This window comes from Canis lupus, chromosome 38, assembly GCF_003254725.2.
Source record: "Canis lupus dingo isolate Sandy chromosome 38, ASM325472v2, whole genome shotgun sequence".
Classification (NCBI taxonomy): Eukaryota; Metazoa; Chordata; class Mammalia; order Carnivora; family Canidae; genus Canis; species Canis lupus.
The window spans coordinates 2080199-2106133 of NC_064280.1; the positions used below are offsets into that span (position 1 = coordinate 2080199).

Sequence of the window (25935 nt, forward strand, 5' to 3'; positions counted from 1 at the left end):
ACCCTGGGAACGCGGGCCCAGGGGTTTCGGGGCTGAGCTCTGAGCCCCCAGGCATTCCAGATGGAGTGGGCAGAGAGCCGTAGGAAGGGCACGACCGGAGAGCAAGAGAGGTCACTGGTAAGGGAGAAGCATCGGGGGGCGTGCAGGTGACGTGGTGCGTTCCATTCCAGGATCGTTAGCTCTGGGGCTGAGCCGGGGGGAGGGGGGGCAGCCAAGCCCCGCTGCCGGATAACACCAAGCTGCCCTTGAGCTGGACGCATAGTTAACAGGCCTTAGCGGGACGATGGTTTGTGTATTTATCGGGCTGCCAGCATGAGCGTGGCTCACATCCTTCAGCACCGCCCTCACTCCTCGCCCGGATTTCCTGAGAGGATTAAACCGGGTTGGGGTCCTGGGGTCCGTGCCCAACCCTGCCCACACACTACCTCATTCCACTCAAGTCCTGAGCGCGCCCCTCAGATGGGGCTTGCTGCTAGACGCCAATAAAGCAGCAGCAGCTCACTCTGTCCCCTCTGGGAGCCTGTGACCTGGTGTCTGGGTTCTGAGACCAGACAGGGAGTCACGAAGACCAGAGCGAGCAAGAGAGGGACAGAACGTGGGGGGCCAGGGCCACCCTGAGGTGTGACCTTGGCTGCTGACCCTAGGCTCCCCCCTGCCCCCTTCAGATCCGCTACTGGAAAGCTGGGGACAAAGAAGCAGCCGCTGACCGAGTGAGGACAGCAGGGCTAGACACCAGTGCCCGAGTCACTGGCCTGCACCCCGACACTAAGTACCATGTGACCATCCGGGCCTACAACCGGGCGGGCACTGGGCCTACCAGCCCTTCTGCCAATGCCACCACCATGAAGCCCCGTGAGTCTGTCTGCCGGGGGTGGGAGCAACTCTGGGACCACCCTTCCCCCCCCCGGCGATGAGACAGACATCCTAGCCCACAAGGCCCGGGCTGGACCGAAGCAGGGCAGCCAGGCTAATGAAAATGGGGAGTGAGTAGGAGTCGTGGCCTCTGGAGCACCTCCCCCTTCTCCAGCCTTTGGATTTTCATGTGCTTTGTTTCTTAGGCAGCTGTGTTAGGACGCTCTGGGTGTAACGCTGTAGGCGGACACCTTGATAAAGACCAGCTAAGGCAAGGGGGGTGGCTGGTGAGGAACATTTGAAATATTTCCCGATTTTCTCCCTTCTCCCGCAGCTCCACAGCGACCTCCTGACAACATCTCCTGGACTTTCTCAAGCTCCACACTTAGTATCAAGTGGGATCCTGTGGTTCCTTTCCGAAATGAGTCTGCAGTCACTGGCTATAAGGTGAGGAAGGGATCCCCGAGGCAGTGAAGGGTAGGGCACAGCTGATCTCTTGCCAGTGGACACAGGGAGCTGCCGTGCAGAGCAAGAGTGCTCTGAGTCAGACGTAAAAGAGACACGAGAATGGGGGCAGAAGGTAGGGCTGCGGGGAGGCGGGGCTCGAGGGGGCGGTGTGGGACTAGGTGGTAGTCTGAGGGTCCTTGCAGCCTAAGGAGTCTGCAGAGACGGTCCAGCTGCTTGCAAGCTTTCCTCCCATCAATGAGGAGCTTGTTCAAGAGCCTGGCCCTGGGCAGCAGAAGACAGGAAAGGTAAGGACCCGCAGCAGATGCACACCTACCAGCACCCAGAGCTGGGGAAGGAGAACAACCAGCAGGTGTAAGTGGACTCGACCTCAGGCCAACCTCCTCCCCACAGATGCTCTACCAGAATGACTTACACCCGACCCCCACACTGCACCTGACCAGCAGGAACTGGATAGACATCGCAGTTCCTGAAGACATTGGCCATGCCCTGGTGCAGATCCGGACCACAGGGCCTGGAGGGGACGGCATCCCAGCAGAAGTCCACATCGTGAGGAATGGAGGTGCTGTCTCTCCCCCACCTTATCCCCCAGGAGCATCAGGGTCCATCCAGATGCTGCCTGGAGGAGCTATTCCCACCCAAACCAACCCCAACTGAGCCAGACCCCCAGGGGGAAGGGGAAGGTAGGCAGGAACCACGTGTAACTAGTCCTGGGACTGCCCTTGCCGCCACCCACTGCACAGCCCCCAAACGTCCTCGAGGGCCGGGCAGAGGGGGCTGCTCCTTTCACGGGGTGCAAGGTCAGTCTCAAGACTGTGGAAGCAAAGGTCTTACAAAATGCTATAGGAGCAGGGCGGAGAACACCTCCCAGCCCTGAAGCCGCGCTCCCAGGTCTCTTCGGCCAAGGTCTGGGTCCTGTCCTGAGGGTGGGGCGGTGGCAGGCCCCACGCCCAGCGGACACAGCCTCACTTTTGCACCTGCCGCTTTCAGGCACGAGCATGATGGTGGAGAACTCGGCAGTCAGCCCGGCCCCGCACCCCAGCGCCATCCTCTCCCCGCCGGTGGTGATGCTGCTCCTCGCGGGCTACCTGGGGCTCTGACCTCGGCGCCCCTCCCTCCCTGCCGCCACCAGACACCCGCCTCTAATGGACACAGCCAGCTGGCCCTGGTCCCTTCCTGACGCCAAGGTGGCCCCACACCTGCCTGGGAATGGCTGGCTTCCAGTACCTGTTGCAAACAGTGCCCTTTTGTAGGAGGTAGGATATTTCCTATTCTGCCACAGGATAGAACCCACGCAAGGATATTTTTTTCTTCTTTAAATCAAAGGACGCCAGGCGGTAACTTCCATGATGATACTGAACCCTGTGCCTGGGGCCTCTAGGCCGCCTGGACGGGAGGAAACAGGCCCGTGGGAAGAGGGGATGTGACCCGTGTCTGCACGGAGGAGGTGGCGCTCCGGGACTGCGGACGGCCTCTGGCCCAAGAGCAGAGTGCCCGGCCCCGTGGGAACACGGGCACCAGTGGGCTGCAGCAGGACAAAGCAGACACGTCAGCATCCCTCAGTCTGAGGATAGGGCCACACCCAAGAGCAAGAACTCCCCTCCGCACAGCTGCACCCTGACACTGTCCTCCATAACTCCCCAAGGCCCCTGCCACCGACCCAGGTGGCTGAAAACTGGTGCCCCTAAGTCCGAGGTCAGGAGCCTGAGCCCCTCCAACTTTGGGGGATGATAACCCCAGACTGCTGAGGGCAGGAACTCAAAGGGGTTGCGAAGCTGGGACCCCTACTAGGAAGGGGCACCAGACTTGGCCTGAGGCACAGTCCCAATGGGGGGACGCTGCCCTCTTAGCCAACACTGCCAACCTGACCCTGTCGCCCCCAGAGTGACAGAAGCCACCATCGGTGGCTGCATGACTAAAGGGCTTATCTTGGGGAGGCCCCCCACCCCACCAAGATCCCTCCTGCACGGTCCCTCCAGGGTGTGGGCAGGAGACAGGAGGCGAGGCTCACGGGCCCACGCTCTTCCTGCAGCTCAGCCTGCAGGCCCCGGACCGCCATCCAGCACGAACGCGCTCAAGCCGGGGACATAAGGCGGCATCAGTTCTGTGCGTTCTGGGGTCGGGAGTCTTCCTCGAAGGGCTCTGTGTGGCCCTGCCTGCTCCCAGGAATACTCTGGGCCGCCGGGCAAGACCTGACCCCCGGCTGCCCTGGCCATTTTGCATTTCCCCAGGAGAAAAAGGCATTAACAAACCACGTGCTCTGGGCCCATCACCAGTCCCGGGGCCTGAGAGCTAGAGGAGGCTTCCGAGCTCAACTCGCCTCAGCCCCTCACTTGACGGATGAGGAAATGGAGGGGTGAGGGACTTCCCAAGGCCGCACAGCCCGTCCTACCTTCCTATTCCGGGCTGTGTCCAGAGGAAGGGGGAGGTGCTGAAATGGCCGCAGCCTGGTTAAGAAGGTCTTAAGAAGGGCAGTGGGCCATGAAAACTCTGCTTTAAGAAGTCCAGGTGGGTGGTCATGGGGTGATGGGCGTGGCTGGGTCCCAGCCCAAGACGTGAGCCAATGCCAGGAGACGCTGGGCCTTGGCCTTCTAAGCCTACAGCTTCTGCCGGGCCCTCTAAACGCGGGGCTGGCTTGAAGCCCCCTGCCGCCTCTACCCTTGCTCCAAGATAAGGAGCTAACACAGGGACAGGGATTCCCCAAATCCAGGCAGCAGTGGTGGCACAACCAGGACACCCCAAAGCCTGTGCTCTGACGTGGGGCCCTTCACAGATGGGAGCAGCTGGACAGGCATCTTGTAAGGGACAGGCCCGCGGAGGATCCCAGAGCCTGGCTTCTGTAGTTTACAGTTAGAGCTCTATTTTGTTACAGGTTTTTAACTTTTCAGTCCTGCTCTGTTTTCCTGGGCAGGTTTACGTTGATGTTTACCCGCTACAATTTTTTTAAAATGTCAGCTCACACCACTTCTCTGGGCCACTGCTGCACCCACCACTCCGCTCCTGTCCCGGGACTGCCTCCCTGGGACCACTGACCACCCCCTCCTCACCTGTTCCTAGCCGTCCCTCCGTGCGAGGTGCTGGGGGCTCAGCTAAGTGACCACCCTGTGGACACAGAGACTCCCAAAGGGTCTAGCACCTTTCCTGGCATGCCCCGTGGCTGGGATCCGGCCAGTCCCCACCTCTATCAGAAAGGGGATGCTGAGGGGAAAAACAAAACAAGGAGAAAACCCCTTCTTCCAAGGGTTAGCTGAGTCTTTCTTCATTGCTTTGGGCTGCAGCAGGGGAGGCAAGAGGACGGGTGTCTGGGTGCTGGGGCTCGAAGGATGACCCGGTGCGGCGCAGGACCTAACTGGTGGGGACCTAACCCGTGCAGCTGGAGGCTGAGGAATCTAAGCTTGAGGCGAAAGGTGCTCATGACTAAGGATCTTAGTTCCAATGAGGCCCCTTGGCAAAGGGGAGGCAGGCAGACCCTCTGGAAAACCTACAAAGGCTTTCAACCAGGAGCACTCAGCCCGGGAAAACCTAACCAGAACTTGTCTGGGGGACGCAGAGCTATAGGAAAACTCATGCTCCTGCAGCCTACCACCTCGGGCAGAGGGCCGATTAAGGTTTAGCGAGACAGTGGGCGACTGGAGGACACGCAGGCATCTGCAACAGAGAACAGAGTAGCTTCTGGTCGAGGTGGCTTGTGCAGGAGCTTGCCTGCAGGCTGGAGACCCCCTTCCCGGGGCCTCTGATTTTCACCCCTGCTGTGGCCAGTACTCAATTCTGCAGCTCTCCTCTCTCATACACCGAGCCCCCGGGGAGGTGACAAGGGAAACACCCACAGCTTAGTGGCCAGCAAGTGCCTTGAGGGCTAGGTAGGGAGACAGCCCGCAGACACCGCCTCAGGGCCAAGAGCCACCATGGCTGTGTTCATTTGGGTACAGTTGGGCTCGGCCTACAGGGCCCTCTGCCCACCCCCCTACCCCCACCCCCCACCCCCCGGGCTTGGCTACTTGGTCCTAGTCACTCTAACAGTCTCAATGTATACCTCGCCCTCAGGGAGACAGGAGTGCCCTCCAGACGGGGGTCTCTCGGGGTCCAGCAAGGTCAGGTTATCCACTTCCATCCAGGCTGTCGAAAGAGATGGGCCAGGGAACAGAAAGGCTGTGAGGAGAGGCCCTTTTTCTTTGGATAAATAACATGAACCTGAGGTCAGACATCAGGAAGAACTGCGATGAGAGCCCAGGACGAGTGACTGAGAGAGGCTGCTTTTCTAGGGACCTCTGGGGAATTCTGACTCAAGCTGTTGGTCTGGGGTCTAGGCTCGGGGAAGTCTGGAGGGGTGCGGAGACACCGTGGAGTGTCCTTCCAGGGCTGCGACTGTGATCGGCACAGAAGAGTCTTGGAGCTCTTTCCACTGTGGCCCTTTCCTGCAGGGGTAGTGACCACAGTCACTGTCACAAAGGGGAAGGCTCGCCTCAGGCATTCTTTCGTGGCAGGCACTGCCTCTGGGCAGCACCAGGGGCCACGGAGGCTCCTCTGGGCCAGAACCCAAGGATGGCTAAGGATGTTTCACTCTTTTCAACTCCTCCCCACCTGGAGGGCTCTTTTCTCTTCCTGGCTCAGAATGTGACTGCCAACAGGAGGGCTAGTGGTATCCTCAAACCTATTTCCCCAGCTCAGTCCCAAGCTGGGCTTCGTCCTGGGATGAAAGAGGTGGCCCGAGAGGCTCCTGGAGCGGTGTGAGGGATTGGGTGGCATTTTTAAGGGACTTCTAAAAGCTCCATGGAAAGAGGTGCCTGGTAGCTGTATATATGGTCCTAGGCTTTGGGAAGGCAGGATAATGAAAGTGGAAAGGGGGGGAAATAGGCCAGGTAACTTTGCCCAGAGCCCCAGATAGCCTAGCACCCTTCGATGGGGTGCACCCTTCCTTGGGCCCCAGACTCCTACTTACCCAACCCCATCCAGGGTCTGCAGAGCTCAGGCTCGCGGCTGGGCAAGGGCTAGGGCTCCATCAAACCCCTGACTTGACCCTCTTTTTGTTGAAATGGAACCACTCCCACTGGCCTATTGTTCGTCTCTCTTGTACTTCTTGTAATGGTAGTTATTTATTGACTCTGGTAGCAGGCAGTTCTTAAATAAAGTTGATTTCTCGACAAGCTGGGGCAGCTGGCACCTGCTGTGGGTGTTTTCTTCAGGCTAGATCGCACGTCCTGTCCTGTTCCCTAACCCAAGCTTGTCACCAATGTTCCCAGCCCCCCTCCATGCAGTCAGCTAGAAAGAAGGCACAGCACACAGTCCTTACTGCCTGGTGCAGGTCTGGGAGGGGGAAGAATGAGGCTGAGAGACTTTAAGGCAGGCCTAAGCAGAGCACAAGCAGGCAGCTTACTATCCTGCGCGGGCTTTACCCAACACAGTGGTGTCAACAGTGCTCCTGCCATGGGACTGCTCTGGGCTTCCCTGGTTTTTAAGGTATGTGACAGCAGTGAGTCAGCGGTACCCAAAGGAAGCCTTCCCCCTGCAGGGACACAATGACCCCCACCTAGCAAGAAGGCGCTTCTCTGCAGCCAAGAGGATGTGAATTCCTGCTGGCATTCGGCAGCTGCAGGGTTCTCTCCTGCATGCAGACACTCAAGCTTCCCTTGCATCTGAGTGACACACCTGCACAGCCCTGCAAATGGTCCAGCCTTTTGGCGCAACGCAGGCAGGGCTCCGTGCCAACTGGGCTGCACGGCCTGTCGGGGGAGGGGGCCAACGCAAGCGGAAGCGCTGCCCCTTGTGCTCAGCAGCCGCTGGCAGATAGCGAGTCCCCAGGAGGTGGACAGTACAGTGGGCTGATCCCCACCACCTGGCACCTGATGGGGCTGCTGGGAGCACTGGCCAGTCCAGAACCCAAATTAGTCAGTGAACATGTCCTTGACCCTCCCTGCAGGGGCAGATTACATGCATTGAACTGAGTTCCTGTAGGAGGGCTTGGGGAGGGGGGGTTGCGTGTTCTCTTCCCTGTTCAATCCCTCCACATCCTAAGTGTCCAAACTTAAGAGCCCAAAGCCCAGAGGCTGGGAGCCTAGAGCTGCCCAGTACCCCACCCCAGGCTTCACCACTGGCTGGCACTAGATGCTGGACAAGCCACTGGGCTCTCCCTGGGTCTGGTGCTCCCGCCCTGAGATGGGGAACTGCCCCCTTCAAGCCTCCTCCCTCCTGGGCTGCAACACACTGAGTTCATCAGACCTGAGATGCTGTTTTAGGGTCTTTCCAAGACTAGCAAGCGCCCTCCTCTGAGTGCTCAAGCACACAATCTATGTTTCCTCGGGGACCTTCTCTTGCTCCCCTGCAGTCGTTCCCAACACAGTGCCAGCCACACGCAGGACGGCACTCACCCGGCCCTCCCACTCCACAGGCCAGCCTGCTTGCTCCACTACAGTCAGCAGCAGAACCGGGACCAGAAACCCCTTCTGAAACCCATCCCTCTGAGGTACAGAAAATGCTGAAGGGGGTGGGAAGAGTGTGGAAATTTAAGATCTTTTCAAAATAGGAGCAAACTGCAAACTATGTGGGCTGAGGCCAGGGGTCCTCAATCTTTGCTTGATAGCAGAATTACCTATAAAACTTCTGAAAACCAGAGACACTTTAAACTCATGACTGATGTGTATCTGGGACATTAGAAGGGCCTAAGAGCAAGGACTCCCCTGTGGCAGTGAGCACGTTTAGCACCCAGACGTTGGCTTCTAAATACTATTCCCCAGTCTGAAAGGGAACTAGAATTCCTTGGAGAAACGGTAGGTTCGGTTTTGGAAAAAACAAAGTCCAAAAGTGGATCTGAGGCATCTTGTTCAAGAACGCAAGGACATGCTCTAAGTCAAATGGGACCGCAACAGAAGGATGAAAAGACGGGGCTTGAAGAGACTCCTACTGGCCAAAACTGGGGACAACTTAAACATCAAAAATAGGACAACAGTCATGGATTATATATAATTCACTGAAAAACAGAATCCACAGAGACCTCAAAAATAAAAAAGAGTAGCTCTTCTTTATAGAAAGATGCAAGCTAATAAATATAGCAAGGGCACATACAGAGTCACCATTCTGCAGTCCCTGGCAGGTAATAAGCAAGGATCATGAATTCTAACGCATTTTAAGGCATTAATAGTTATTAGAAAATCACAGAGTACCCCCCCTCCCCCCACAAATTACTAATTACAAGAAGAAAAAATATACATCTTTGGAGAGACCTGGCAATCACCACAACCAAATTACCACACTTACCAGTAGTGAGTCACCCTGACACGGTGTTCCTCAGGCGATGCAGTGAGCAAGGGAGCACACATGGTTTGTGTAGGGTGTGGTGGTCAAAATGAGGCAGATCTCTTCCTCAGGTATGTAATCATGAGGCGATCATGACAAACCTGGATGGTGGGTCACTATCCAAGACAACCAGCTTGACTCATCAATAAAATCGATGTCATGATACACAACAAAAATGTCATAAAGTAAGACTTATGAGAAACAAATGTAGCATGTGAACCTTCACTTGATCCCAGATCAAATATTACAAGGCTCTAATATTTTAGAAGCCAGGAAGACAAAGTATCAGCCATATGTAAGATTAGGGAACTGTTAATTTTCTCAGGTGTGATGAAGACCTTGTAGTCATACAGAACGCCTTTATTAGCAGATGCATACATGATTTAGGAGTAAAGGGTCACAATATCTGTGACTAACTCACAAGTGGTTCAGTAGAATCAGCATCGATTTAGAAACATAAATGTAGAAAAACATTCACAATTGGTGAGTCTAAGTAGAGGACCTATGGTTGTCCTCAAATTTTCCTTTTTACTTTCTATGGGGTTGAAACTATTTTAACTTTTTAAAGTAAGCTCTGTGTCCAACATTGGGCTTGAACTCACAACCTGAGACTGAGTCACACACTCCACTGATTGAGCCAGCCAGGCGCCCCTGAAATTACTTTTAACAGCAAAATAATAGCCAAAACTTAAGTTTAGCCAAAATTTAAGGAGCTATTAGCATTCTCAGGGTTGGGGCTCAGGAATCTCCTTCAAAAGCTCATCTGGGTGATTCAGATACACAGCTAGAGAAGAGAACCACTAGTCTAAGTCTTCATATCTGCTATCACGTGTGCAGCTGGAAAAAATGAGGGGAAGACTCCTACTCTCTCTGGATTAGCTCAGCTAGCGGCCAAGAGCCTTTTCCCCGACCATTCCTGCAAGCCAATTATCTCACACAGTCTGAATCGCCTGAGGATCTTAGGATTGATTCCCTACGGAGGTAGGAAAATCTTAGTCCTTCCTTGGGTGGCCTTGGCTGCTGCAAGAAACCCACACACATGACCTTCCCAGGAACACACACTTCGGGGCACTGAAAGAGTGAGGAGGACAGGAAGAGAGAGCAAGCCAAGGAAACCTACCAGACGAAGAATCTAGTGTTTCAAAGGCATCAATTTAACAGTGATCACAGAGAGTTTGCCCAGGGAGCACAGAAGGGGCAATTTATTAACATTTAGTGACTGTTAACATACCAGGTCAGATGTCATTACTAACACCCTCGGCCCTGCCACACGTGGGCATATGCCTCCTACAAAGCATGTGTTGTCTATTCTAAGAAATTGGAGAAAAAGGAAAGCTGGACTTATTATGGGACAATTTATACAAATGCAAGAGACTTTTATCTAAAGAGCAGAGAAGGTGTCCATGCAGCTACTATGAATTATTTTTATTGAAGAGGGAAAAAAGGTTTCCACTAGAAAAGTTACTAACATACCCTTCTACTTGTTTATACTGCTCAGAAGAGACAGAGGTCTGGAGAGGCAACAAGTTCTAAGAGATAGGGAATGCAAGCTTGGAAGACAGAACTCTTCTCAGGCGCAGGGACAGTACCTCCAAGTTAGGAGCTTCCTGGGTGCCTCTGGCAGGGAAGATTAGAAAAGAGATCCACCTCGATGTTGCCCCTCTCCATGTGCCCCATTCACTCCTTCGGCGGGGGGAGCCCTCCCTCCTGGTCAGGCCACAGCCAGCCAGCCAGATACTCTTAGAAAGTTAGCTCGGCTTCCTGAACAGCCGGTCCAGGGTCCGGGGCAGCCAGCCTTTCAGGAGGAGGGCTTTTAAGGACTCAAGGCCGGCACCACTGTTGATCTTCCTCAGCCCACTGCCCAGGGCGATGATCACCAGCACAGCACCGACCATTCCACTGGCCATCCCTATTCCCACAGCTACAGCCACCGTCTTCTTCCACGGGTGGTAAGGCTTAGAACCGTTGTCCAGATTCACTTCCAGACCCTTATCTACTAACTTCTGGTTCTCGGTGAGGGACTGATGAAAATTCAGGTTCACCAAGTTAGAGGGAAGGACCCGCAGCCCAAAATAGAGCCTCTTGACAAATCTGAAGTTTTTTAACATTTGTACGTCACACCGGTATGTCCCAGCGTCATACTCCTGAACAGACTCAAACCTCACGAAGTGGGAATCAACTTGGAAGGGTTTGAAGATTTCATCATCAGTTGAGATGATACCACGGGCAAATCTCCAGGTGAACCGGAAAGCCTCCTTTCCCACCGCCAGGATGTCTGAGCTCAGACAGCTCAGCTGGAATCTCCTCCCTATGACAACGGTGAAATGGAGCATCCCACAGATCCAGTTGGTGAGACATTCCAACCGCTGAAACGTACACTTCCTCCTCACACCGTCAGGGCCCACCTCGCAGACGGTCTCTTCCTTATAGCCAAGGCCACAGGTGACCGTGCAGGTTGTGGTATGGACAATAACCCTCCCCACGGCTTGCTGCAGTCTCTTTGGGATGGCTAGTGTTTCCAGGGACGCCACCACCAAAGGCAGACAGAAGGCCAAGGCCAGGCTCCCAAGGAGGAAGCCAGTGGCCGAATTCCTCATGTCTCACCACAGGCAGCCGGAACCCCCAGGCATCCCAGGCGAATCCTCTACGGTATCATCACTTCATTCTTTTCACACAAGATAGCCTTCAACATGAAAAGATAGGACGCACCTGTTGTCAATGAAACACAAGTCCTGTCCACAAAGCAGGAGAAAAGTCACCACGTTGCTGCTTTACTAGCTCTTGTTGGGGACTACCTCTCCTGTCTTTGTTCTGTCCACGCCCTTGTAATGAATGTAAACCCACCCTCTGGGGAAGACAAAGATGAAGAGACTTCAGCTTCTGAGGTGAATTTCCAAGTTACTTCAAAGGCATAGCAGGAAACTACTCTTCCTCTCTCCTGCCCCTCCTGTCCAAATTGTGGGATCCAAATTACAGGGCTTCGAAATCCCAGTTAAATGTGACCAAGTAAGAAAGCAAATACCACATTTAAAAAAATAAGAGGGATTACATTGCATTAAATTGTTATTCTTTAAAGTCTCCTAAATCTTCTGTAGAAAAGGATTAAGAATTCTTGGACCGGGAGGAAAGGGACTGATCATTCTTGAATTTCTATTTTCTCCTTTGTAAATTAAGACCTCCTTGCCTACTTCAGGAGGGTTACTTTGGACATCAAATGATAAGCAGTACATGAAAACACTTTGCCAAGTGTGTAACACTGTTCATGGGTAAGGAATTTTAAATAGAAATGAAAATTCATGAAGACAAGGGCTGAGCCGCCCTTTTAGGATCCAAATGTTTATCAGCAAGAAGGGCGATACTCAATACAGCCCCTCTCCCCATTCTAGACACTCTTTCTTCCCAAGGGCAGTGAACGTATGTACGGGGCGAAGGATACATACATCTTCCTGCCTACCCCTTGGCCTATTCCCTTAAGTCTACAGAACAGAGGAGTATGCATCATTCACTTAGGTCAGGGTTGCTATGAAACAGCTATGACGTCAAAGATGGATTCTAAGTCCCAGAACAAAAAAAAAAAAAAAAAAAATTAGCGGTAGACCCCCAGATCTGACAATGATTAAAACCAAAGACATAAACAGACTGGAGTTTGAAAGCTGTTTCAGTGAGTTTGAAAGCAATTTAGCCTAGGGGGGAAAAGGTCAAAGAGGAATTTAACAATACTTACACTTTGAGAAAGATCCTTGGAAGGGACGAATGTCCCTCATATGTGTTTTATAACATCCAGAATATCCCCCTGCACCATGGCCTCTACCAAGTACTTACACTTACAGAGTTAAAGAATTTGAAGAGAGGTGATTCCTAGATGATCTTTGTGATTTAACACCAACTCTTTTCTTCAGTCATTTATTTATAATCTTCCCTGGAGGCTGAACTCTAAACTCCCCAACCACGCCCTACTCCTCCCAGGTCCACATCTCCACACAGAAAGAGCTAACATCAGTATAGTAAACTGTATTTCCTGTCATACAAATCAAAGGGGCTAGTGAGTTTCAGAAGCAGTCAGTGTCCACAAACATCCACACCTGTTCTTTAATAAACATCCAATTTTATTTACAAAGCATTAAAGCTTCAGCAAGAAGTAACCCAAGGCTAAGTCTCATCTTGTACAAAACTATGGAACATTAAAAAACGAAATGGCAGGGGTGAGGTGGGGGAAAGGAATGACAAAAGAGAAGAGAATGTGCATATGCTGTACAGATTGAGAAAACCAAACTGGATAGAGAGTTTCAGGAGCTGAAAAAAAATCCCAAAAGCATAAATAATTATTAGGAACTGCTGCCAGAGACCAATTGACAGGGCTGAAGCCAATTTTCTCAGTAGCCAGTTTAGGAGGCAGGCATAACCTAAACATCCCAATGCACAGGCAGAGGACATCAAGCTACCTTGCCCACTGAAATAAGGCAGAGACCTTGGGCATCACACAGTTTGTTGCAAGATCCAGACCAAGGTGCAGGTACACAGAGAAATGGAATGGAAACAATGTTGGCAAAACAAAACACAAGCCCAGTGAGCCACCTGCCAATTTCAACCACTGGTCTGACATGAAACAGGAAATGAAATTCACAAAGTGAGCATTTGAGGAAAAAAGTGGTGGCATCTAAAAATACAGGCATTTTGGAACTGACTCAGGGGGAGCTCTTACTTCAACTACTGAGTGTTTTGGTTCCAAAAGATGGAGCAGGAGAAAGAGGCTCTTCCTGACGTAAGTCTACTTTGATTGCTATCCTAAAATCCCAAAGATAATCAACCTGTGTGGCTGCCCGCAGGAGCAACCCAGCTGCTGATAGAACTCACAATAAGCACAGCGCTGAAACTCTGCTTTGAGAATACCGTGAGGACGAGGACAACCCAGGTCAAGCACTTCCAGTCAGCCAAAGGCTTGCCATACCCGGGGACTCTGGGTTCTCAGAGAATCTCAAACACCTTGTGTACAGATCCATCCAATCTGCTACTTTTTATATAAAGAACAAAAAATGCAAGAAGCAGAAAGTAAAAAAAAAATTTTTTAAAAGCTAAGCAACCTTTCACAGAAAGGAAGAGACTGAGAACACGCCGGATGGAGGAGGTGCGGGCTACGGGAAGGGAACAATGTTGTGACTGAAGGGGAGAGACAGAGATCCACATGCAATGATAAAAAAACAAATTTTTCCTTGATCTTTGATTTGAACTGTGTTGCTGCTGCTTTGATTTCGGATGGTTTTACATTAGTCCTTTGCATAGATTCCCCCACCCCAATCAAAAAGAGACACCGTGTTTGTTTCCCTCTCTGGACGCCAGCACGGGTGAAGCAATACGTACTACTGATGATTCTTTGCTGAAGATGGATAAAACGAGCTATCTTCAAAAACCATGATTAATGAGAATGTACCAGTACCGGAGGAAAACATGCAATGAAAGGAAAACAAGGAAAAACCTTGACGCTCTTACAGCCCAGCTTCTGGAGCAAAATGGGGTATGTTAAGAAGAGGGGGCCTTTATCTTTCTTCCCTTTCTGAAAACTTGAAAGCTTTCGAGCACTTTCTTTCCTGCCCATCCTCTGTTGTACACACTATGGAAATACAGGAGGTATCTGGTGAGAAGAATTAAGTTTTAAAATGGAAGACAGAATATGCAACAAGTTTTTCTAGGTTACTGGCAGCAAAATTTCAGATAAGAGTAAGTCACTCGAGGACATGCACTGAGGATGGAAGGCAAATAGGATAGGAAATGTCAGGTGAAAATGATCCTGGGTACAACAGATGAGCAAAACTGGTCTCTTTTCTCCAGCAATATAACTAAGCACTGAAGTTTGAATGAGTCAAAACTTCTGTTTGATGTCTTCACAAATCCTCATTCCTGAGAGCCTATTTGGACTTATGCTTGAAAGGAAAGGGCTGTATACTCTTCTTCCATAATTCAATTCTTCATTCAAACATATGATTCACTCCTTCCGCCTCTGGGTCGGAGGCAAAGGCCTTTGTTTTAAATTAAAGTCAATCTCAAGTGACTGACCAGTGTCCAGAGGCCACATGATGGCAAAGTGAGAAAGAACGAAGGACTTCAAGTGTCTTCATAAAAGTTCTGAGATTGCTCCCCCTGCTAAAGAGATCAAACACAAAAAGACATCTTTTAGCATCAACTTATACCGGTAGCTTGCAAGAAAAGAAATACTGACGGATGCTGGATGATACCTGAAGAGCGCACATGGGTTAAGAATTCCCCCTTTCAATTAAAACCAACTCTAACTCCCATTTACTCTTCACTGAAGCAACAAATAATCCAAATCCCCAACCTCTACCCTAATACTTTCCTTAGTACTGCCCCAAAAGGGGGGAGGAGGGGGGGAGAGGGAGGCAAAATGATCGGAGTTCTACACATTTTCTAAGCTGCTAGCCATTCCCTGACATGTTAACAAATGCTTAATAAAAAAAAAATGCATTAAGTAGAGGAAAGGAAAATCTTTCATATATTAATTAGTTACTAAATAATTAACAATGAGCAACAGACCCCTTTCCAAGCACCCCTGTGCCTTAACTGACATTCTCCTCACTTTAGTGTCCCAATATGATGAAATGTTAATGAAATCTACTGCTGGCATTTCTATGCGCCAACAACCGATCATTTAAAAAAAACCTAAATGGTAAAGTCAAATGAACACTTCCCTGATTATTCCATAGAAGCTGTTCAAACCTCTGAGGGACATCCTTAAATGGGCTGCTGTGAAATATTAACTAGGAAGTGTAAGAAGAGAACAAGGTGAAGAAAATCCTCCCAGATGTCATCTGGAATGGGGGGGGGGGGGGGGGCGGGAGGGCACATGCCACTTGAAGGTATAAAATGGTTAAAAAATAACTGTCCCAAGTTATGAAAGAAAAGTACCCCATTTATAAACTTTGCTTTTAACCTGATTTTTAAAAAGTTCAAGCACAGATGAAAACTGGCAATAAAAATAGATTTCCATTTGCCTGAGAACAGATGAGAAGTTATGAGATACAAATTCTTCTGGATGCTACACTGTTAAAAATCAATTTTAAACTTTATACAGTTAAGTAAGAGAAGAAATTTCTTTAGCCATTTTTCAGATCTGTCAACATAAAACATAACAATATCTTGAATTGATTTTTTAAAAAAATCCTTGAGGTAGAGGAATCTCCTCCACTGCTGCGATACCATGCCTTTATTGCATTAGGGCTGGTCTCACTGGCTGTTCCCCACAGGTACCCTGACCAATCTTCTTTTAGCCGTTTAAAAATGAGCACACCATTAAAGTTTTGAGCCCAAATCACAAAAGGAAAAACTGGTTTGATCACAAATCAATAGTAATAATAAGCACTCAAGATGACTCAGGAGGTACATTATACTGATTATTTGCGGTCACTTAATGTTTCTGTATTGTCCTCATTCATGTGGACAGCTGGAAAAAAAAAAAAAAAGAGCCTTGTCCAGGCATCAGGTAACAAACCAAAACCCACAGCAAGCAGTAACACTATGAGCAAGATAAAATACAGAGCAACAGCAACATAAGAGCTCCAGGCTACTTAAAAATCTGCCCCAAGGATCTGTATTATTTTGCTGCAACATAAAAAAAATCACCAGTAACATAAGAAAAACTGAGCTCATGATGAAGAGCTGTTACTGGTACCTCCAGACGGCAGCCAAAGTGAAGGAGGCCCAAGGAAACAATGGATATTAACTTTCAAATATTACCTTAGTCCACTAATTAGATCACAAAGAATGAAAAAGAAGATCTCAACTAGCTGATTTTTAGCAGGAGTTCATAAATTAGTCTTTGAAAGATTGCTCATTTAAAAAAAAAAAAAGAGAGAAGAGGTGGAGAAAGTATTCAGTCCCCACCAAGTATTCAGAACAAAGGGATTCAGGAGGTGGCTCAGAGGCCTGGGGTGGCAGGCTGGCACCAGGACATCAATGACGTGGCCCCACTCAGGGAAACTCGCCTGGTGTCCATGTGCCCCCAGAAGTTGCGCCTCTGCTGCCTCTGCCCTTTGTCACCTGCAAGAGACCCAGGTATATACCAACTTCTTCATGCCCACCACCCCAAGAGCTCTTCAGACCATGTGTGTAATGTGCCACAACTTTGCCACACTTGCTAGAAGCCCAAGTCCCTGGGGAATCCCTGAGCCATCCCAGGACAATGAGGACCGTGGTGGTTCGGCCCAATCTCAAGTCTCTGTTCTGAGGACTGTACTCTGGAGAGAATCTAGTAAGAAAATTGAGGGGAATCCCACAGATGGTGCCAATGATGTTGATCTGGCCTTTCGTAAAGTCCTAAGCTCAGGGCTACCCTCACTAAGTAAGCTTCACTGACGGGTCCTCGTTCATCAGAGAAAGTGTGTCTTCGTGGATGTAGGTCCAATAAGGCTAGCTAACACTGATGATCAAGAAGAATCTTCTGTAGCCCCAGACTCCAGATGGCCAGATTATTTCTACAGAGGTCAGGTGTCTTCCAATCTTCCCGTGAAGACTGCCATCATCTCCTGTGGCAACACGCAACAGACCCCATCAGCTTTGTCGGGGGGCCAGTGAGGCCTTACTCACTAGCTCCTTCCATAACTGCTCAGCAGCAGATTTCAACCAACAGTCACCACAGTTATCTAACCTGAGCAGCGACACAGGCTGCACACCTATGATCCCTTCAAACAGTTTGGGTCTAATGGAAAAGTAGGGCACTGGGGCAGAGGCGAGGTCCACAAAGCCTTGAATCTATCAACACAACCTACAGACCATCGATTTTTGAAGACACTTCAAACTCAGGCACTTTGGATCAAGTTTCGTTTCTTAATATCCCCTGGAAAATCTACAATGAGCGCACATAATGCTTTTTATAGAAAATCTGAGGTATGGAAGAGTACAAAATTCAAATGCCAAAGAGATTTCACCTCAGCGGCCTCTGCAGTGAAGTGTGGCGGGAGAACCAAGGGAATTCAACAGCATGTGCCAGCCAGCCTTCACCTGTCCCGGACCCTCCAGGCTGACCATGGTATTGGAGGAGGTCCCAGTTTTGCCCAAAAAATCCCACATAAAAGCTGTGATCGGTTGTCCTGAAATTCAGACATCTGAGGAGTTCTCAGACACCCAGTTTCACCCTATGCGATGTACAGCCTCCTCCACAAGCTCCAAACCACACAGCAGCCAGCCCATGAAACTCGATGCAGCCCTTCTGAGGAAGTTGTGGAAGCAAACCACAATGCACCTCCCACCCTTTGATTTTTTTTTTTTTTTTTTTAAGATTCTGCTCCTCTGCACCCTCTGGTTTAATCTGGCCATTGCAGTTATGGAGATTTCCATTCAGGAAAAGGTTAACTAACAGGGCCAGAGGAGAAAATGGGAGGAAGGAACTATAATTTACGTGGGGAAGTTTGCACTGCACAGTCATGACAGGCTGGTGAGATGTGTGCATTATCTGCAGTTGTTCTGTGTGTGTGTGTTGTCAGAAAAGGTACCATTCCCCCCGGTCTGATACACTGAAGTCTCTAGACCCTTTAAAGGATGAAGCTGTTAAAACAGCTGCCTCCCTCTAAGGCTCATCAACTCACACACCTAATAAAAACAAAGCAGAAAATAAAAGTCCAGTTTACAGCACCCTGCTCTTCCAAGATAGAGGTTCTAGCTTTACTGAGGTCAGTACCTCATTTAACCTTGTCAGCAAAGTGAGTAGAAATAAACTCCTAACAGGACCTAGAGACTCGTATCCACTCTTGCTAAGAGCTTGAAACACTGACTTCTAATACTGACGTATCTATTTTTACATACAGTTCAAAATCTCACTGCAAACTATTCAGTATTTTGAGAATTTTAGGAAATAAAAATGACTGAGTAGACTTTCTGACATTTGATTTTGACTCTCATTTAGACAAGTTTGAAGTACAGCTGAGAGACATCACTGCTACTGTAAAATCTAACAGCAGTTCATGGTGTCTCTGACAGAAACCCAAGTGGGAAAGGCCAGAGATAATTATTTACTGCTAGTGATCACATCAACTATAACTAAAAGTTGATTAAAGAGAGAAACGTTCATTTTCAAAAACTTTTAAATGATTCACACGGCATACACATACTATTAAAAAGCAAATGATTAATTACTGGCAGGTTCTGAAGAAGCTAGTGGACTATGTCCTAGAGTATTTCAATTAATTCAATATGTCTGGCCATACTTAATTTTTAAATTTTTTTTCTGGCCACATTTTATTTATCTTTATCTTAAGTAGGCCTCACACCCAGTGTGGAGCCTGATGCAGGGCTTGAACTCCCCACCCTGAGACAAGACCTGAGCTGAGATCAGGAGTCAGACGCTTAACCAACTGAGCCACCCAGGCACCCCTGTGGCCACATTTTAAATCACCCTGAAGCATTTCAGCTCTTCAAGCCAGAAAAATCTATTGAAACTTAAGCCGTGCTTTTCTCTGTGGCATCAGCTTATACAAGAAGTAGGTTATAGAGGGATCGCTTTTATTTAGATTAATCAATTACCGACCTGCCATCTTTGCTGGCAATGGCCATGTAACTTTTCCCAGCTATTTAAAAATATATATAGAAAGTGAAGCCTTAAGTGGATTGAATGTGGAAGTGCTGATTCTCACTGGAACACCATAAATACTGCTGTTGGGGAAAAAACATTGGTGCTCAGTGTTCTGTGTTGGCTGTAAAAACCTACAATCTAAGTCTAACACTGTATGAGGTGGGATGTGAATTAGTCTGCTTTAGCTTTCCTATGGAAGGGAATTCAGGTTCATACGAATGACAGCAGGTCAACCTCCAACAAGGATCTGTCACACACCGCAGTCATGTGTCCCCATCAGCACAGATGGGGTCACACGCTCAAGTTGAAATTTTAAAGCAAGAGGGAAAAAAACCTGCAAACAACCACTGGTGTCTGATCAGTCATGTCTCTGAGTCTATTGACCTAGCTGCAGGAAATCCAGAGCACTGTATTCACTAAAGCAGTGCTCACATATAGACCATTTTCCAAAAGTCAACAATGAATAGAATTGGACTCAATTTGATCACTATTTTCCAAACAAGAGACCATCTGGCCTATACCCACAAGTATTTGACAGGAAATTAAAACTGTTCTGTCCCCCAATAAACTCCCTCAATCGTAAAAACGTGACAAATAATCTCCTATCTGGAAAAACATCTCACCTTCTTCCTTAACATGACGGTACTACTGACAATTTTTTAATTATTACTTCTAGACTACTGACTACTGACTGACAGGGGGAGAACCACCACCTCTGGAATTAGAACAAATAAAGACAAGACGCTACAAACAGGACTGTATAAAGCAAGCTTGTATTTCTGGTCATCTGTCTGACTCTCTAATTTGAGGCAAAATAAAACAAACCTAGAAGCAAATATAGGCAAAGAAATTAATTAAACCAGGGGTTCTTGTCCTTTTTGGAGATCACAGACCTCTACATGAATCTGCTGAAAGCTATGGGCATCCTCCCCACAAAAACATTCATATAGTATTTTGCATATACATAGATTCCCTGAAACCTCTTCATGGGTCCAACGTTAAAAGCCACCGAATTAAGCCAAATCTGGTGTAGCTAGCCCATGGCAGCAGCCTAACACTGAGAAAATCGGCCAGTGGGAAAAGGAGGGAAGGAAGGAAAGGGTGCTGCAGTTACACGGAGTCAGGGGCTGTACAGAGCAAGGCCGCGAAGCAAGCCAGACAGTGCTCCCAATGTGTCCTTACCTGCCAACGGCTGGCTGAGCTCCGCCTGCACTTTACCCTTCGCTGATCCTTCCAGAGGTAAACCTCTGTCCCCTTTGTAGAGTTTCGGTTTAAATGGAGAATCTTTCTCTTTACCTTTTGATCCTTTAGGCCGGCCTGCTTGCTTCTTCTTGGATTTGCCATCCCCCTTCACACCCAGTAGTGGATGGACTTCTGTAAAAGGACAGAGAGGCACGGGAAGGGATCCACATACCGCCCACCCCAGCACACCAACTAGGCACAGGCCACATACCATTACTCCCTGGGAGCATAGTGCTGCCCTCATGTCCCAGACTCATTAAAACCAGGAGAAAAGTGTGCGCTTACTAATTATAAAACTTGAAAAGAATGGCCCTTGAATGAGAAATAGTTACTTGGTCAAAGGGCAAGAGTGGCCTGTATGGTTCATATTATAGCAGCTCTAAACCAAAACAGAAGCTGAGAGACACACTGGCAACCTATCACAGCAAGCCAGACCAGGAATGCACACACGCGCACTGGTGGGTGAGAGTAGAAAGGAAATGGGGCTTTGCATCCAAGACAACCAGGGTAACAATCCTGACTCCCCCACTTCCTGAGACCTTGGGCAAGTCACTGGACCTCTCAAAGCCTAAATTTTCTCCTTTGTAAAGCAGAGATAATAAAACAACTGTGGAGCTGATGTAAAACTCACCAGTGACACATAAACAACAGTGCCTGAAACAATACAGCACACTATCAAGTGACATCAAGGAAACGCATAATTAAGTAACTATGGTCAGCTAAAGGGAGAGAAGGATGTTCAACAGTAAATATACACACATACATACACGCCCAGACTTATCCCCAAGAAGTAATGAATGATAAAGGCTTCCAGAGTCAGACTGTAAAAGCAAGTAGGAAGAATCAAAAGATTATCCAGGTCTGACTGGTACTTCACCACTTGATAAAACCACTCCACTCTACAGAAAAAAAAAGAATGGTATAATGAAACACACTCTGAGCCAGAAGTCAGAGGGTGTCACGTTGTCATTTAGGCAAGTACTAGAAGGCACAATTTCTCCAATTTAAAAGAGAAAGCAGATGAAATCATTACAAACTTGTAAGGCACTATTAAAAAAAAAAAAAAAAAAAAAAACCCCAGGAAATTTCCTTCAAGGTAAAATCACTCAAATGGGAAATTACCAGACAGTGCCAGAGAGTAAAAAGTGGTATCTATCAGGCAACAGGGAAAAGACAGAGCCCTTACCATCATTAGGTACTCCTTGAAGTTCTATATTGGTTGTTTTGGGCTTCTTCTTCGGTGGCTGGGACCCATCTGCTGAAGACTGCCTCTTCTTCTCTGAACTAGCCCCTTCATCCATCAGGGAGGTTTGGACCGCATCCGGTGGGGGGCCATAAGGATTTTCTTCTGGATCTTCTACCTCAGGGGCAATGGGTAAATATAATAGAGCCTTTGAATCTTCCAGCTCTTCATCACTATTTGGATCAGGATCAGGCAAGGGATTGGAAAAAAGAGGAGACAGTTGCTTAAACCATGAACCCTTCCTCTAGGGCAGAATCACCTATATTAACCCATAAGCAACAAGTATGGATCTAGAACTTTAAGAAAGCCAAAATGAGTAAAAGGAAATCAGACAATGAATAACAAAGCCATAGTAAAAATAAATGGTATAAATGAATTATTTCAGTTTTTCTTAAGATTTTCTATCAGGGGAAAAGAGAAGGGACATCTGGTATACCAAAGGAGTTATTTATCACTTTGAACTAATGAATGGAGGACAGCCAGGGGAGGTGAGCAGTACACCACAGCTGGAGGAGGAGGAGGAGGTGTAGCAGCAGCAGCAGCACCCCACAGCCATGCCTACAGAGGACTCACCTGCTACAGAAGGCAGCAATAGGGTCCACACTGGTGACATCCACTTCCTCATCCTCTGCAGCATCAGCCCCTGCAGGGCAGAAACGCGGCACAGGTGTGAGATGAAGGAAAAGACAGCTTTTTTTACTTGCAGCCTAATGATTTCTCTAAACTGAAATTCCAGAGAAACAAAGGAGGAAAACCAAACTCAATCATTGCACAAGTCTGTGCTGACTCTCCACCCCATGCTGGGCACTGGGGATACAGCGACAACCCAGAAAGCCACATGCAGTTCTTCAGTAAAAACTCCACACCCTAACCAGGAAGACAGATATCAACAAGTAATTTCAATTCCATACGCTGTGATGTGCTAAGGAGGAGAAATAACTTAGGTGAGTTTAGAAAGGTTTCACACAACACAATCCAGCAACATCAATATAATCCAGAACAGGCTGCTTCCCTGATGACCTGCCTAGAACACAGGTGGCATATATGTTATCTAACATCACACACGTGAGGACCAGCACTTTCAATCTGGAAGAACCAACCTCAATCCCAATTCCCTAATTCCTGGCACCGTCCCATGGTCCAGCAGGCCATGACCTGTGGCATTAATTACTTAGCGAGTAATTAATTCATAACCAGGAATACTAAGGATTCATCCACATGAACCCCTTTAGATATAAAGCCCTGTGTTAGGGCAGCCCAGGGTGTGATCCTGGAGACCCTGGATCAAGTCCCACATTCAGGCTCTCTGTATGGTACCTGCTTTTCCCTCTGCCTGTGTCTCTGCCTCTCTCTCTCTCTCTGTGTCTCTATGAATAAATAAATAAAATCTTTAAAAATAAATAACTAGGGATCCCTGGGTGGCACAGCGGTTTGGCGCCTGCCTTTGGCCCAGGGCGCGATCCTGGAGACCCGGGATCGAATCCCACGTCGGGCTCCCGGTGCATGGAGCCTGCTTCTCCCTCTGCCTGTGTCTCTGCCTCTCTTTCTCTCTGTTTGACTATCATAAATAAATAAAAAATTTTTTAAAAAAATAAATAACTAAAGCCCTGTGTTAGACAACCATGGGGATTGAAAAGCCAAATCTTTATTCTAAAGGAGCTTCCTATCTAAGTCGTTCAGAAAACAAGATTTAAAAATAACAATGAGGGGCACCTGGATGGCCTAGTTGGTAGAGCAGGTGACTCTTGATCTTGGGGTCATGAGTTCAAGCTGCACAATGGGCACAGAGTTTACTTAAAAATCAAATAAACAATGATCATTATCACACTCATAATCAAAAATAACATTTGAATGCTTACCCTGGCCTAGGCACTACACTGAGAGCCTTACAGGAATTCTCTCATTTATTCCCCACAACACTATTTTACAGATAAGGAAAATCAGGTTTGGAGAATAAGCATTTTGCCCAAGGCAGTCGAACTCCAGAGCTGTGCTGTTTACCTTCATTGTACTGCCATACCTGATATAGACTGAGCACCCAGCACGACCAGCTGACCATCTACAATTCATCAGGAAACACGGAGAAATGGCAAAAGAGCTGCTGAACCCTAGTAAAAATGCCCACTGTATGCAGAGACTCTCAGAACACTGTCAAAACCGTGTAGGCTTGAAGAAAAGAAACTGCAGTCCAGAAATATTACCTGTCTGCTCAGGCTCACTCTTATCTTCATCTTCAATATCAAACTCTGATTCCCTTTCCTCATATTCCACATTTTCATCCAGCTCCTTGAAATCTGGTGCAAACGCACTCCAATTTTCCTATGCCACAAATGAAATATACTACTTAACCATATGAGAAACAACAGTGTGTAAGCTAGCCATTACTGATTTAAATGACAGAGCACTGAAGACTCAACTCTGAGGTTTTATTTGGCAAATCATAAAAATCAGGTACCTATAGGTTTTACTGGTTTAAAGTATTTAGATATTTAATGTTCCAAGTTATTAACTATAGTTGTTTCATGAGAACTGCCATCTTTAATCTTTTTAAGATGTACTTATCAGGTAAAATGTTACCTTTTCTTAGGAGTACACGATTATGAACATGATTAAAGGTGTTCAAAATAAAAATAAGATCTAAAACAGAGACTGAGCTGAAAATAAGAAAAGCAAAAGAAAACTCAGGGAACAGAAAAATATAACAAAGTACCCCAGACTTTCTCCCTGAAGACAGAGGTAGCAAATCAAGCTTTGGACCAAGATCTTCCCATCAAAATAAAGCAAAACTGAATCAATTTAATTAGGTTACAAGAATCACATGCAAAAGAAATTAAACAGATCGTTTTTAGCTTACTATCTATAAGGCTCTCCGCTATAAACAGAGGATATTTACCTTCTAAGCCAATTAAACCAGAAAAATACTTACTACTTGATTTTGTGCCCAGATAGATACCACTCCACTTGAAATGGATGCTATGATGGGTCGAACAGGATGCCACTAAATGCAAGGAAGGAAAGAAAAATCAGCTCTAAGAATGGATCCGAGATTACATGTTTCACATCAGTCACAAGGGCAACCTCTCCTACTTACAGCTACATCCAAGAGGAGTTCTCCTCTTGTCCCATGGAGAATCTTCACCAGGTTGCCAATGCTCTTCTCCCAGATGTACAAGGCATGCTGCCGAGCTGAACCAGCCACGATATATTCCCCATCCCCAGAGAAACAACATTTCTTCCACGGGGTCCTAAAAGACAAAGAGAGGACCCAAGGAGAACCAGAAGCTGAGTTCAGCTCATGAACTCCCCTGCATTATCCTAGGTGGTGATACATACCTATTTACCAAGTCCTGTAACTTCTGCATGGGTTCAGGCTCTCCATCTCTTCCACAAGTTAAGATTTCTCTGCCATCATAAACTCGGATTATTCGATCTGCTGTGTTAATTAAAAAGCAACTAGAGAAGGGATAAAGACATTAACACAAGAGGTCAGAAATCAGTTTCTGTTAACATTTTCTACCTGTTATTTAGAACAGTACCACAGAACTAACTACTCCATTGAGAAGACTCAGTGACAGGCTAGCTTACTTATGTATTTACTTGTCACCTTCCAAAGCGAAATAGAAGCTGAAGTGAAAACATGTTCTATACTTTCTGTGTATCCCTGAACCCTATATACACAAACTGATCTTCAGTATTTTTTTAATCTTTAGTATTTGATTGAAATTCAAGATCTCCAAAATGAAACCAGCTTGCTGAATTCACAAACTTACGTAGTAAGACGTACAGTGAGTACTTCATTTCTTTGGCCCATTTTATACGTGACATATTCTTTCTAACGAGTTGATAAACTAAATATGTCATTTTAAAATGTTAAACTTTCTACTGTTACACTGGAAATCTGTCCAAAATGTTAAGTTATTTCACTACCTTCCTACAGACTTCACTAGGCTTTTCTTAATTCAAGAGAACTTTGAACATGAGTGTCCTCTAAGTACACGTGGGTGCTCCTATACAAGATAAGAGGACTGTTACCTGCCCTCCTGACACTGACAACCCAACTCTTCTCATTTCTGTTGACCTATCTACTTCTAGCTGGGCAACCATACTTATCAGAAAAACATCTGAAAGCAAGAGAGTACATACGTTTTGTGTAAATAGTGTATGTTTATGTGAATTCTGTGACCTCAGTTCTGATTACTAAAATAGCTCATCTTTACCCAGTACATATATATGCCAGACATTTTATTTCTAAGCACATACCACCCAG

The 25935-nt window shown here is 47.6% G+C and overlaps 3 protein-coding genes across 6 annotated transcripts in view; 1 reads left to right on the forward strand and 2 right to left on the reverse strand.

Annotated features, from left to right (window-relative positions):
- CNTN2 (contactin 2) overlaps nucleotides 1–6461 on the forward strand; it is a 32829-nt gene extending 26368 nt beyond the window's left edge. For both annotated transcript variants that reach the window (XM_025421117.3, XM_049107016.1), the window contains exons 20-23: nucleotides 666–852; nucleotides 1187–1299; nucleotides 1711–1879; nucleotides 2308–6461. In XM_025421117.3, coding sequence (XP_025276902.3) covers nucleotides 666–852; nucleotides 1187–1299; nucleotides 1711–1879; nucleotides 2308–2417 — 579 coding nt within the window. In that variant the 3' untranslated portion in view covers nucleotides 2418–6461. The remainder of the gene's footprint in view (nucleotides 1–665; nucleotides 853–1186; nucleotides 1300–1710; nucleotides 1880–2307) is intronic.
- A 3556-nt stretch (nucleotides 6462–10017) lies between these two features.
- On the reverse strand, nucleotides 10018–12551 carry TMEM81 (transmembrane protein 81). Its single transcript, XM_025421122.3, has one exon. The coding sequence runs from the start codon at nucleotides 11202–11204 to the stop codon at nucleotides 10356–10358; it is 849 nt and encodes a 282-aa protein (XP_025276907.1). The 5' UTR covers nucleotides 11205–12551; the 3' UTR covers nucleotides 10018–10355.
- Nucleotides 12552–12692: 141 nt separating this feature from the next.
- RBBP5 (RB binding protein 5, histone lysine methyltransferase complex subunit) overlaps nucleotides 12693–25935 on the reverse strand; it is a 39530-nt gene continuing 26287 nt past the window's right edge. For 2 of the 3 annotated variants that reach the window (XM_025421120.3, XM_025421121.3), the window contains 8 exons: nucleotides 25002–25121; nucleotides 24760–24913; nucleotides 24595–24666; nucleotides 23870–23987; nucleotides 22242–22311; nucleotides 21612–21841; nucleotides 20366–20557; nucleotides 12693–14745 (listed from right to left, as the gene is read on the reverse strand). In XM_025421120.3, coding sequence (XP_025276905.1) covers nucleotides 14717–14745; nucleotides 20366–20557; nucleotides 21612–21841; nucleotides 22242–22311; nucleotides 23870–23987; nucleotides 24595–24666; nucleotides 24760–24913; nucleotides 25002–25121 — 985 coding nt within the window. In that variant the 3' untranslated portion in view covers nucleotides 12693–14716. The remainder of the gene's footprint in view (nucleotides 14746–20365; nucleotides 20558–21611; nucleotides 21842–22241; nucleotides 22312–23869; nucleotides 23988–24594; nucleotides 24667–24759; nucleotides 24914–25001; nucleotides 25122–25935) is intronic. The other variant, XM_025421119.3, reaches the window with a different exon arrangement.

What these genes read in the sequence shown, in the direction of transcription:
- TMEM81 (XM_025421122.3), bottom strand. Translation starts at nt 11,204, where the DNA reads ATGAGGAATTCGGCCACTGGCTTCCTCCTTGGGAGCCTGGCCTTGGCC.